This window comes from Pantherophis guttatus, chromosome 1 (assembly GCF_059756535.1).
Source record: "Pantherophis guttatus breed Tessera chromosome 1, ASM5975653v1, whole genome shotgun sequence".
Taxonomy (NCBI): domain Eukaryota; kingdom Metazoa; phylum Chordata; class Lepidosauria; order Squamata; family Colubridae; genus Pantherophis; species Pantherophis guttatus.
The window spans coordinates 336,313,196-336,327,477 of NC_142063.1; the positions used below are offsets into that span (position 1 = coordinate 336,313,196).

The following is a 14,282-nucleotide window of genomic DNA, read 5'->3' on the forward strand; positions in this document are numbered from 1 at the left end:
TTTCATTTCATTTTTCCAGAACGAGTGGAGACGGCAAACAAAAATGCAATTATAATACCATCATATATATCTCTGTTCAAAAAGCTCCAGATTTACCACTACCTGTTTTAGAACTGAAAGAAGGTTCCGAGGACAGATTAACAAGGGGCTGTTGTCAAAGCCATTTGGAGAAGAAAAAGTCATTTACACTTCATTGTTTGTTCTTAATTTTGCATTTTTAAATGGAAACCTGTCTATCATTCCAAGGTGTCCATAAAGGATTTTGTCCAAATAAAAAGTCAACAGTTGGGTCAACAAGATGTAATAGCTAGCCCTTTTCCTCAAGTGTGTGATGTCACAATTCAATTCAATTCAATTCAATTCAATTCAATTCAATTCAATTCAATTCAAATTAATTTAATTTAATTTAATTTAATTTAATAATTTAATTTAATTAAATTTAATTTATTCAATTTATATGCCGCCCCTCTCCAAAGACTCAGGACGGCTCACAATACATTTAAAAAATCATTATAAAAAAACATTGAAAAATTAAAAAACATTAAAAACTCATTCACACCATTCATGGCCGGATCTCGCCAGATCACAAGAGCGAGATCAACAGCCCCAGGCCTGCCGGAAAAGCCAGGTCTTCACCGCTTTTTGGAAGGCCAATAGGGTGGGGATGGTCCAGACCTCAGGAGGTAACTGGTTCCAGAGAGCTGGGGCAGCCACAGAGAAGGCCCTCCCCTGTGGCCCACCAGCCGACATTGTTTAACTGACGGGACCTGGAGGAGACCAACTCTGTGGGATCTTACCGGTCGCTGGGAGCTATGCGGCAGAAGGCGGTCTCGAAGATAACCTGGCCCTGAACCATGTAGGGCTTTAAAGGTAATAACCAACACCTTGAATTGTGACCGGAGACCAATGGGGAGCCAGTGCAGCTCACGGAGAATTGGTGTAATGTGGCTGTACCTAGGTGCACCCACATTACACCCACATTACGAGCTAGGTGTACCTAGCTTGCGCGGCTGCATTCTGGACCAACTGTAGTCTCCTAACACTTTTCAAGGGTAGCCCCATGTAGAGCGCGTTGCAATAATCTAACCATGAGGTGACAAGGGCATGAGTGACTGTGAGGAGAGCCTCCCGATCCAAGTAGGGTCGCAATTGGTGCACCAGGCGAACCTGTGCAAAGGTCCCCCTAGCCACAGCAGTCAGATGTTGCTCTAATCTCAGCTGTGGGTCAAGGAGGACACCCAAATTGCGAACCCGTTCTGAGGGGGACAGCTTCTCCCCCCCCCAAACCAAGGTACGTAAAAGGGGGTGGAGCTTGCATTATGACGATACAATCCTGCTTTTTGTCACCTTTTGACAGCACCTGTGAATATTTTATATATTTATGTGTACCCCACCTTTATTATGTTTATAAATAATTCAAGGTATCCAACATATCCAACATTCCTTCCTCCTCCTATTTTCTCCTATGTAAATTGGGATAAGAGAGAGTTGACTGATCAAAAGTCATCCAGCTGGCTTTCATGGGACTAGAAATCAGTCTGGCTTTCTAGTCTGGTGCCTTAACCACCAGACCAAACTGTCTCTTCAACTGACATCAGAATACAGGCAATCCTTAACTGTGACTACAACTGAGCCCAAAATGTTTGTTGCTAAGCGAGACATTGATTAAGTGAGCTCTGGCCCATTTTACGACCTTTCCTGCCACAATTGTCAAGTGAATCACTGCATTTGTTAAGTGAGTAGCATATTTGTTAAGTGAATCTGGCTTCCCCATTGACTTTGCTTCTCAGAAGGTCGCACAAGATGATCACATGATTCCAGGACACTGCAACCGTCATATATATGAGTCAGTTCCCAAGTGTCTGAATTTTGGTCACATGACCATGGGGATGCTGTAATGGACATAAATGTGAAAAACGGTTGTAAGTCACTTTTTTCACGGTTGTTGTAACATTGAACAGTCACTAAATGAACTGTTGTATGTTGAGGACTATCTGTATCTCTGATGTCAACTGAAATGTGTACTTTTCTGAATCTGAACCTGGAACTTCCTGATCTCAGTCCAACACCTGGAATTCAGCACTACCCCAAAGTCCATTTCCACAATCAAAGACCAGCAGCAACAGACTAAAAGGTCAAACTTGCTACTCCTGGAAATCTGCAGCCTGACCTTCTCACAGCTTTTAACTTCTTCAGTTTCAGTGGAGACAAAGGTACAACTATAACTCTTATCGATAGGCAGCAGTAGGTGACATTTCCAAGTTTCTGCTGTGAAAGAGAGTTTGCGACTTGCCAAAACATATGCTGAACAAAAGATGAGTTCTCAGTATTGTCCGACGTCCTTAGATTCACCTATAAGGTAAAAAGGATTTCCTAAACCAGTTTATGTTCCAATAAGGGGGATGTGATGGCTCAGTGATTAAGACGCTGAGCTCGTCGTCTGGAAAGCTGGCCGCCGAGGTTTGAGACCCAACGCCATGCAACAGGGTGCGTTCCCGTCCTCGCCTGAGCGCCTGTCAACCTAGCAGTTTGACAGAAGGCAAATGCGAGTAGATAAATAGGTATCACTTTGGTGGGAAGGTAACGGTGCTCCATGATGCCATGCTGGCCACATGACCATGGAAATGTCTTCTGTGCAGGCTCAATGAGCTTGAAACACAGATGAGCACCACCTCCTATAGTCAGCTAGGGAGTAAAATTCGCAGGGACTCCTTTACTTTTCCTTATTTTTCTGTTCCTTTATTCAACCAGCATTGATGTTAATGCTGACATTACCAAAAAAAAAGAGGCATGAGTTATGAGATTAAAATGTTGGCTTCCCATACACATAAATGCACACACTTCCACACATTTATAATTTCCTGCGCTGTTTACACAGCAACAAAATATTTCCCCATATGTTCTTCAGACGCTATTAAACTATTTTTCACCCACTTGGAAAACAATCCCCACCCTTGTTGCGTTTTCAAATTTGTATCAGTTTACAGCAGCCAATATTCATGTTACTCAAGGATTTTCTCCTTCATTTTTCCTTATTAATTGCTATCAAAAAGCAAAAAAAAATTACTTTCTTTGAAAAAGAGGTTTTTTTGCACAAGTAAATAAATAAATTTCAATGACATTTTTGCAAGTGAAATATAGAATCTTTGCACTGATTGATTGATTTAATTTTACAGGGTTGTTCAACTAACAACTAACACTGAATGGCCTATAATTCCTCCTCAGTATTTTAGATTGATTTTGATTCTGACATCACTTCAAGGGCATCGTTGGGGTGGTCCGGGGTGGAGATTACAGCTGGGTGTCGTCAGCGTACTGATGGTACTTCACCCCAAAACCACGGATGATCTCACCCAGCGGCTTTACATAAATGTTGAACAAAAAGGGGCGAGAGGACCGATCCCTACGGCACCCCACATATGAGGGGCCTCGGGGTCGACCTCTGCCCCCCTGTCAATACAGACTGCGACCGGTCGGAGAGAAAGGAGGAGAACCACCGTAGTACGGTGCCTCCCACCCCCAACTCTTCCAACGGGTGCAGCATGATACCATGGTCGATGGTATCAAAAGCTGCTGAGAGATCTAACAGGACTAGGACAGAGGAGCAACCCCTGTCCCGAGCCCTCCAGAGATCATCAACCAACGCGACCAATGCCATTTCCGTGCTGTACCCAGGCCCGAAACCCGACTGGAACGGATCTAGCTACGACGTTTCATCCAGGTACTGGGGAAGCTTGTAATAGATTGTAATAGATTGTAGATAGATTGTAAATAGATTTATTTACAATCTAATTTAAAAAATAGATTGTAATAGATTTATTACAATCTTGTAATAGATTGTAATAAAACCAAACAAAATTGCAGTCAACAAATCAAAACAACAATAGAAAAACCTGAGGATGCTTGCAGTCCATTCACCTATCCAATTAAAACTGTTAATTTAAGTCAATAAAATTTAAACATTTTCATCAGTAAAGGGAGAAACATCTTCTTCAAATCTCACTGGATATCAGTCCTTTGAGGTAGATAGACCAGACTAAGAAACTAGTTCATGTAAGCTAATACTTCTTCTATTATAAGGTTACTAAAACAGTTGCTTCAGTGGCTAAGACTGGGATAATTGAAGAGAGATAATAGAGAAGAAGACTAAGGGACATGGTGGCTCAGTGGCTAAGACACTGAGCTTGTTGATCAAAAGGTCGGCAGTTCAGCAGTTCGAATCCCTAGTGCCGCGTAACGGGGTGAGCTCCCGTTCCTTGTCCCAGCTTCTGCCAACCTAGCAGTTTGAAAGCACGTAAAAAATGCAAGTAGAAAAATAGGGACCACCTTTGGTGGGAAGGTAACAGAGTTCCGTGCAATTTTGGCGTTTAGTCATGCCGGCCACCTGACCACGGAGACGTCTTCAGACAGTGCTGGCTCTTCAGCTTTGAAACGGAGATGAACACCGCCCCCTAGAGTCAGGAATGACTAGCACATATGTGCGAGGGGAACCTTTACCTTTACTATAACAGGATCTTGCAAGTCTGAATTCTCTCTCTCCCTTCTCTCTCCTTTTATCTTTGTGGGAACTAGGGAGGGTTTTATCTGAGATGCTTACTCAAATTACATTTTTGCCCTGGACTCAGTTTCTTTTTATCTAACCAGTGACTTGGTTGAGGCTCTTCCTCCTGTTTCCTCAAAGTTATTTCTTTTTCCCATTGTCTGAACCACAAACAAGACCAAACAAAGAAGGGGATATTAAAAATATCCCAGAGGTGCTATTCCAAAGGAGGGGAGAGAGGTAGAGAAGGGATACTTCTGCAGCCCTTTTAGATGGAACTCCTTGAAGATATAGAAGTTTATAGAATAACAGAGTTGGAAGGGACCTTGGAGGTCTTCTAGTCCAACCCCCTGCTTAGGCAGGAAACCGACATATGGAGAGAGCCTGTAATTTTTGACCTTTTTGACTGGATGTTATCAGTCAAGAAGGTCAAAATGTTATCACGAGAAAGCAGTTCTACAGATATCCAAGTCTTGAAAGGGATTTAAAGGCAATAACCAGCATCTTAAGTTGCACCTGGAAGCCAACTACTAAGCAATGCATCTCCCAAAGCAGTGGTGCTTATATAGATACAATGAGGAGCACCCCACGCCTGTTTAGACTGCTGCATTCTGGATCAATTGTAGAATGGAGAAACATAATGGTATGTGAGAAGGACCTTGGGAGACAGAAGGAAGTGCTGCAGACTGGACGACTGGTGTGCAAATGTTATCTCAGCCCACAGACGGAGAGAGGGCTTTGGAAACATTTCAAAAGGGATCCTCCCTAATTTTGCAGAGGGTAAAAGGAATGGAGGGAAGAAATATTTTCAGGCTTGCAAGATTCTTTTAATGTTACCTCATAATAAAAATACAGCTAGCAAATTTGCTTGTTCTTCTTGTCTGGACTACTTTGCAGAGTTAACAAGAAGGGTGGTCTACCCATTATCATGGTATAATCTAGCCTCGTGATGGTGAACTTATGGCACACGTGCCACAGGTGGCATGTGGAGCCATATATGTAGGCACGTGAGCATTGCCCTAGCTCAGCTCCAGCGTGCATGCATGTGCTGGCCAGCTGATTTTCAGGCCTTCTGGGCCCACCGGAAGTCAGGAAATGGGCTGTTTCTGGCCTCCGGAGGGCCTCTGAGGGGGGTGAGGAAGGCCGTTTTCACCCTCCCCAGGCTCCAAGAAAGCCTCCGGAGCCTGAGGAGAGCAAAAAAACGGGCCTACCGGGCTCACCGGTAACCTTTTTGCCACCATGTGCCAAAAGCGGGGGAAGTGCGGGGGGGTTGCGCACATGTGGGGGGCATTGAATTATGGGTGTGGGCACACGCATGTGTAACATCCCCTCGCACTCCACCCGCTTTTGGTACGCGATGGTAAAAAGGTTAGCCATCACTGATCTAGTCCCTTCCCTTGATCCTCAGGTTAGTGGCAGGAATCAGAGTCTGCTCTCTGTTACCAGAACAAAGCTTGGGAGAACTATCTGTGAACTCTCAAAGATCTTCTGTCCCCTACAAAAGAGGTGCTCATTCCCTATCAATTTCAGCATGCTTGAAAAAATTCCTTTCAAATTTCCCTAGAATCATCTACTCATATGGTTGGAATGGACCAAAGAGATCTTTTAATCTGAGCCTCCCTAGAGCAGGAATCCTCGTACCTCCCAAACAAATGATTGTCCAACTTTCGCTTGAAGCCATCAGAGATGAAGCACCCACAACTTTAGGAGGCAAGCTGTTCTATTGGTTAAGAGTTCTTGCAGTCAGGAAATTCCTCCTTATTTCAAGTTTGGACCTCTCCAAATAAAGCTTTGACCCTGACTAGGTGGCTCAGTGGCTAAGACACTGAGTTTGTCGATCAGAAAGGTTGGCAGTCCGGCGGTTCGAATCCCTAATACAGGTCTCCTGCGTGAGCAGGGGGTAGGACTAGATCAGTGATGGCTAACCTTTTCCGGACCGAGTGCCCAAAGCACGTGCAAACATGCGTGTGCAGGCCTGAACCCCCAAAATGCAATGCGGGCATGGCCCCCACGTATGTACCCCACCCCCATGCATGCATGTGCACCCCCGCCCCCATGCATGCATGTGTGCCCCCCGCACCTGCCCCCCATGCATGCATGCCCCCCGCATGTGCTCCACCCCCGTGCATGTACACGCCACCCCCATACATGCTCCAATCCCCCACGCATGCACGGCAGAGACCCGACGACCAGCTGGCCGGCGGGAGGCACACGCGCATGCACGGCAGACCTGAATTGGGCCCACAGAGAGGGCGCTGTGTGCCATCTGTGGCACGCGTGCCATAGGTTCGCCATCATGGGACTAGATGACCTCCAAGGTACCTTCCAACTCTGTTACTGTTATTGGTTCTTATCCTACCCTCAGGAGTCTCCATCATCTTCCTTGTGACAGCCCTTCAAAGCACTGGACGACTGCTATCATGTCACACTGTGCCCTTCTTTTCTTTAAACTAAACATGCCAAGTTCTTTAATTGCTCTTCATCTAATGTGGTCACCAAGCCCCTCCCATCTTATCTCTCTTCTCTGCATTATTTATAGCTCCTGAGCATCCTTCTTGTATTGTGGTGACCAGAACTAGACACAGTTTTCCAAGTGCAGGCTGACTAGTGCAACATACTAGTCGGGCCTGGTGGCTCAGCAGACTGATAGCATTGTGATTAACACCAGCTGTCTGCAATTACTGTAAGTTACTGTAAATTCAAATCTCACCAGGCTCAAGGTTGACTCAGCCTTCCATCCTTTCTAAGGTAGGTGAATTGAGGACCCAGTTTGTGGGGGCAATAAGCTGACTTTGTATAAATATACAAAAGTATGAAGGCTATTGCTTAACGCATTGTAAGCCGCCCTGAGTCTCCGGAGAAGGGCAGCATATAAATCAAATTAAAAAAAAAAATACGGCACAACCACTAGTTCCTCTGACAGACCTTTCAGAAAGATATTTTTTTCACTGCCTTGATTGCTAAATGGGTTAAAGAGGTACTGCTATTCTGTGTTATGTGTGTCTTCCATTATGTCAGGGGTGTCAAACTCAAGGCCTGAGAGCCAGATCAGGCCGGCAGGGTGCTTAGATCTGGCCCACACAGCTGCCCTGGAAACAACGAAGGACTGGCCCGCAGTGCCTCTGCCAGAAAAAACGGAGCTTGGGAGCCCTCCCAAGCTCCGTTTTCGGCTGGGACGGCCTCCTGCAAACCCTCTGCCAGCAGAAACGGAGCTCGGGAGGGCTGTGAGTGCTCGGGCCACCACAGGTGCCCCCAACATGAATGGGTCAAGTTGGCCACACACACCCTGTCCATGCCCACCCGGCCCCCTGAGGCAGTGGTGAAATTCAATTTTTTTTTACTACTGGTTCTGTGGGCGTGGCCTGGTGGGCGTGGTGTAATGTGGCTTGGTGGGCATGGCTTGGTGGGTGTGGCAGGGGAAGGATACTGCAAACTCTACATTCCCATCCCACTCTGGGGCCAGCCAGAGGTGGTATTTGCCGGTTCTCCAAACTACTCAAAATTTCCGCTACCGGTTCTCCAGAACCTGTCAGAACCTGCTGGATTTCACCCCTGCCCCGAAGTCAAACACAACCCTGATGCAGCCCTCAATGAAAGCAAGTTTGACACCCCTGCATTATGTGAAGGCTCCCCAGCCAGCTGTCTACTCTCCCTCAACTGAACTTTTAAAAATGAAAGATTTGGGAAGTCTAAGAAAACAGGAACCACAAAAAAAAAGAGAGAACTGGGCCGTGAGAGGCAAGTTATTTACACACACACATCCCTGCACATACACACCCCTTGGCTGCTTCATCATTTCATACGAACAAGAATAGGCATAAGCATTTCATCCAAATTCTCATCTCCTTTGACCGAATTTTCTAAAACCCATTTTCTTTCCTCAGGTTGAATGAGAACTGGATGAAAATGCAGAGCAGATTTGCTTGTAGACCAGGGCTCTCCAAATTGGGCAACTTTAAGACTTGTGGACTTCAACTCCCAGAATTCCCCAGCTGGAATTCCCCCTTTGGAATGAACTGCCCCCAGAAATTCGTAAAATCTCTGATCTCCGTGTGTTTCGCTGTGCCCTCAAAACCATGTTGTTCCGCCAGGCTGGGCTATCAATGTAAAGATTTTAATTGGTTTTAAATGGGATTTTAAATTTGGGGTTTTATAAATTGGGCCTATTATTTAATAATTTTAATTATTTTTAAATTTTGTCTGTCTTTGTGTTTTTAATTAGGCTGTACACCGCCCTGAGTCCTTCGGGAGAAGGGCGGTATAGAAATGAAATGAAATGAAATGAAAAGAAATGAAATGAAATGAAATGAAATAAAATAAAATAAAATAAAATAAAATAAAATAAATAAACAAACAAAGTTTACCAATGGAAAAATAATCTCTTTTAGGCATTCCCTAAAAAGGTGCTGGCAGAAGGAATGTCAGATCTTGAGTAAGTGGCATTGCCATGGAATAAAGTTGCTACCAAGTTCTAAATTGAGAGACAGAAAGAACAAGCTACAGCAGAAGGAGAATGCTTAGCTTGGTACAAAGTCACAGTGCTCTCCTGAATCACCATTTATTTCCAAAAACAGAACTGCATCAATATCTAAAATGAAGCGTGACTTAGCTTTTTAGAAAGTTCCTGCTGAAAGCAGTCTTTACCCACAACCTTTATATGATGCAGGTTGGTAATGAGCTAGTATTTTTATTCATGGGAAGATGCAATCTACAGGGGTTGACGGAAGCTGTGACCCTTCACATATTGACTCCATATTGACTGTGTTCCCTGATCACCAGCTGGGGCTGATGAGAGCTGGAGTTTAGGGATAATTGAAGAGAGATAATAGAGAAGAAGGACTAAGGGACGCGGTGCCTCAGTGGCTAAGACACTGAGCTTGTCGATTGAAAGGTGGACAGTTTAGCGGTTCGAACCCCTACTGCTGCGTAACAGGGTGAGCTCCCGTTACTTGTCCCAGCTTCTGCCAACCTAGCAGTTCGAAAGCACGTAAAAAATACAAGTAGAAAAATAGGGACCACCTGTGGTGGGAAGGTAACAGCGTTCTGTGCGCCTTTGGCATTTAGTCATGCCAGCCACATGACCACGGAGATGTCTTTGGACAGCGCTGGCTCTTTGGCTTTGAAATGGAGATGAGCACCGACCCCTAGAGTCAGGAACGACTAGCACATATGTGCGAGGGGAACCTTTACCTTTACCTTTAATAGAGAAGGAATGATTCCTGTCTCAGAAATGATCACCTAAGTAGTAAGATGGAGAGACATGCTTAGAAGTTCTACAGAGTCGTTCAACACTGGTCTAGTGGTTAAAACACTAGACTACTGTAGAAACCAGGAGACTGTGAGTTCTAGTTCCACCTTATGCACGAAAGAGGCTGGGTGACCTTGGACTAGTCACTTTCTCTCAGCCAATTCACCTCACAAGGTTGTTATTGTGAAGGAGCATTAGCTATGTTTGCCACGTTGAGTTGTTTATTATAATAATAAAAAGGCAGGTTATATTTAAAAAAAAAAAAAGAATTCATCAGTCATATCTAGCACAACCTCCAGAATAATGCCTGGCTTTAGAAAAGGGCGAATTTTCACCTGCTTAACAGGAAAAACCTTCACTACTTAGCAGAAAACCAACTATTTTTACAGTAGATCTTGAGGCCAACGAACAGCCTCATGCCTCCCTTCTCCCTTACTTACCAGAATGTTACTCAAGAGATCCATCATTTTCTGTATAAACTGCTCCTTACAGAAAGCTAAGAAAGAGCTACAGGCATCCAAAACTCCTTGTTGTCTTCTGGAGGAACTTCTCTGAATCCAGAGGTTGTTCTGGTCACCCATATAGTCAATGCTTTCGACTTGTCCTCCAACCAACTTTGGTTAATATTTTCCCTCAGTAACACATTGCAAGCTGGCAGTTTTACAGGTGTAATGGGCGTGGCGAATTCAAGTAAGGGAGGGCACCCAAAACAGGTTGTGCAGGAAATATGGTTTTAATATTTCAGGCAAAGAAGCAAAGAGTGGTGGTTCCTTTTTTTTGTTTTTTTTTTGTTTTTTTTTTTTTGTTTTTTTTGGCAACTCTCCAGAGTTTGGAACGAGATCAAAGGCATCTCATTGTATAAGAATCATGTTAATGTGGAACGCAAACATTCTGGAGAAATGTATGTGTGTGTGTGTGTGTGTGTGTGACTGCGGGTTTATGTTCCAGAAAGATGGAGGGAGGGAGCAAAAAAGAAAAAAAGAAAGAAAAGAAAAAAGACCAATCATAATTTTAATGCAAGTGTCAGAAGCAAGAGGTTATTAATTAGCTGGGTTGTCACCTGTCTCCTATTTCAAGGCGCTGTTCCTTATTTAGAATTAAAATGAAGTGTTTCTTTCCAAATGAATGAGGAATGCAATTTCTTCCTCCCCCCACCTACCCACCCCTTTTTTTTTTGGTATCAGGAGATATGAAGCATTAGTGGAAAAAAGGCAGCTTGAATTTAACATGCCGTGAGTTTAAACTGTTTGAAAATTTATCATGATTAATCTCTGCTTTTTGCTCCTATTGCCACATTTCAAGAGTGCATTTCAACAGAGTTGCATTGAGTTGGCCCCCAAAATCAGAGACACAATTAACCATCGTGACAGCAGAAGTCTCGAATTACCTGAGCTCTGCCTTTTATCTGAATGCTGTTCTAGAAACAGAAACGAGGGATATAAACAGGGCAATTAAATACATTTAATGAAGTGCAATATATTCTAATAAAGCGCCGTTTCTTGTTCTGCCGTTGCCAATGTGTCAGTTTATTGAAAGCTTACAAGGTGTTCCTTTTACTGGAACAGGTGGTAAACCTATTAATTAGAATGGGGGAACTATGCAATTTTATGCTTTGGGATGCTCAAGCAAGAATCTCAGAATAAATCTACCGATGACAATGTGGAAGTAAGTGGGTTTATTTTATTTATTTTCATTCCATCGCATCTTGTTTATGATTAGTTTGTTCATTTCTTTTCCAGCTATAGAAGGAGCCGGTAATGGGATGTCTGGCTCAAAAGGCCTGTAGACACCACCTCATTTTAATAGCCAACTTGTGAAATCTTCCAAGATATTATTACCGTGTTTCCCCGAAAATAAGACCTCCCTGAAAATAAACCTTCCCCCGAAAATAAGACCTCCCCCGAAAATAAGACCTCCCTCAAAAATAAGACCTCCCTCGAAAATATTTAAATGCATACGCCATTTCCTCTGGTTAGGGTTACTGAGACAGAGCTGGAAATCAGGTAAGACAGCAAGAGGATCCCCGTCTCGCTCCACACGCCCCAAAATAATAAGACCTCCCTGAAAATAAGGCCAAGCACTTATTTCGGGGTTCAAAAAAATATAAGACAGGGTCTTATTTTTGGGGAAACACGGTATTATCATTATTGTTGTTGTTATTGATCATCGCACAGTCAGCCAGATGTTCAGACTGGATTTGGCATTATTGTCTACCTATCGAGTCCTTACCAAGGACCTGGAATAGGAAAATCTGGATGTTTGATGGTGTTACAGATATCGTTATGGAAGCTCTTCCAAGTAAAGCCACCTTCTGCAATTGACTGATGGCGAATTTGTCAATGCCTGTGGTGTTCAAGTGGTGCTCTAGTTGTTTTGGGATTGCACCCAAGGCGCCTACTACTATTAGTACTACTACCCTTGCTTGCCTTTGCCACATTCGTTCTATTTCCATTTGTAGGTCTTTGATTATTATTGTTGTTGTTATTATTATTATTAATTAAACAAATTTATATTGCTGCCCAGTTCATACCTAGGTGACCTTGGGCAGCTTACAATATTTTTAAAAATCACCCTCTAATGAAAATCCATAAATAAAACCCATGGCAACAACAACACAATTAAATTGGTCACTTGATTGGCTCCTCTCCATTTGTGGCCCCCAGACCCACTGACAAAAGCACATTTTAAGAACTTTCAGAAATAGAAACAGGATGGGAGCCAACCATACCTCGGGGGGAATGAGGTTCCATAAAGGAGCCACGACCGAGAAGATCCTTTTTTAATGGTGCCACCAGATGACAATATCTAATCAATGGGACCTGTAACATGCCCTGCCTTCCTATTCTAGTAGGCTGGATGGATTTGGAGGTGCATGTACTGCCTTCTCTCTCCCTCCCTCCCTCTCTCTCTCTCTCTCTCTCTCTCTCTCTCTCTCTCTCTCTCTCTCTCTCTCTCTCTCTCTCTTTAATTTCAAAACCTCATGCCAAATCACATAAAGCATTTTATTTATTGAAACTAACTATATAGCCGCCCATCTTATAACCAATTCTGGACAGCTACCAATCAAAAGTAAAAACAGCATAAAAACCATAATAAGGCTATAAAGCTAAGCCCATTGGGGAAAAAAAAAAACTGGTGCCAAGTCATATAGTCTGTTATCTCAGCTTGAGAGAAAGCCAGGTCTTCAAAGATTTGCAGAAAAGACCGGTTGAACTTCAGGGAGAAAGAGTGTCTTGTAGGGCAAGGACTGCCACAGAAAAACCACACTTCCTGACTCCCATCATATGGCAATATTTAGGGGAAGGTAGTAGCAACAGCAATAGCATTTAGGCCAGTGGTGGGTTCCTCCCAGTTCGGCCCGGTTCGGCCAAGCCGGTAAAGTGGCGGTATGACGTCACCGAACCGGTTCTCTTTCTTTGGGAGCTGCCCGCCACCGCGTTATTCTTACCTTTTATTTGGCCCTGCCCGCAATCTATTCACTGCCTCCTGAGTCCCAGCTGATCGGTTAGAAGGAAAAAAACTGTTTAAACTCTTGCCGCGGGGCTTCAAAGGGCCGCCCTACAGCTGATCAGTGTTAAAAGGCAGTGTGGTGGTAGACCGGTGCCTCCAAAAACAAATGAGTAGACCGGTGCCTCCAAAAACAAATGAGTAGACTGGTGCCTCCAAAAATAAATGGGTAGACCAGTATAGCTCTGCAAGCAGTTAAAAGCCTGGTAGACCAGTACCTCTGCTAAATCCTAAAGAATTGTCACATGACCATCAAGCCACACCGTCAAAATAAGCCATGCCCACAGAACCGGTAGTAAAAATTTTTAGAACCCACCCCTGATTTAGGCCTATATAACCACCCCATAGTGCTTTAGTTTATAGGATTCTCGGTTTACAGAGTCAGCATATTGCCCCCAACAATCTGGGTCCTCATTTTAGTGATCTTAGAAGGATGGGTCAACCTTGAACCCTGTCAGGATTGAACTCCAGGCTGTGGGCAGTGTTTGCCTGCAATACTGTACTTTAACCACTGTGCCACTCTGTCTGACTTGGTAAGATGAGTGGATGTCTGTAGGGAAAGTCAGACCCATAGATAACCTGGCCCTGTGCCATATACGGCTTTGAAGGTGATGACTAGCACCTTGAATTGCACCTGAAAAGAAAATGGAAGCCAGTGCAGTTTACGCAACAAAGGTGTTATGGGGCAAACCAAGGGTGGGCTGCTGGGGGTTCGGGAGAATCTCTAGCTAAGATTCTGTGCAGTTTGGCGAACCCCCAAATCCCACTCCTGGCTGGCCCCGCCCCGCCCCGCCCACCCCTCCCAGGAGTCCCCATGCGGTCCGTTTTGGATGCAGGTACGTGCAGGACATGCGTGGAGGCTCGGGAAGGGCAAAAAACGGCCTATCGGAAGTTCGGGAAGTTAACATGCACACGGCTGCAGTCTGGACCAAGTGAAGTTTCTAGGCGGACTTCAAGAACTCTGAACAGAAACCACTAACCTCTTGG

General features: G+C 44.3%; 1 protein-coding gene across 7 annotated transcripts in view; it reads right to left on the reverse strand.

Annotated features, from left to right (window-relative positions):
* Window positions 1-14,282, reverse strand: part of RAP1GAP2 (RAP1 GTPase activating protein 2) — a 337,137-nt gene that overhangs the window by 94,931 nt on the left and 227,924 nt on the right. Inside the window, exon 1 of one of the 7 annotated variants that reach the window (XM_034420786.3) lies at window positions 10,229-10,510. The exons of the other annotated variants lie outside the window; for them this stretch is intronic. Coding sequence (XP_034276677.2) covers window positions 10,229-10,369 — 141 coding nt within the window. The 5' untranslated portion in view covers window positions 10,370-10,510. Of the gene's footprint in view, window positions 1-10,228; window positions 10,511-14,282 lie in introns of those variants that run through there. 7 annotated transcript variants of the gene reach the window in all.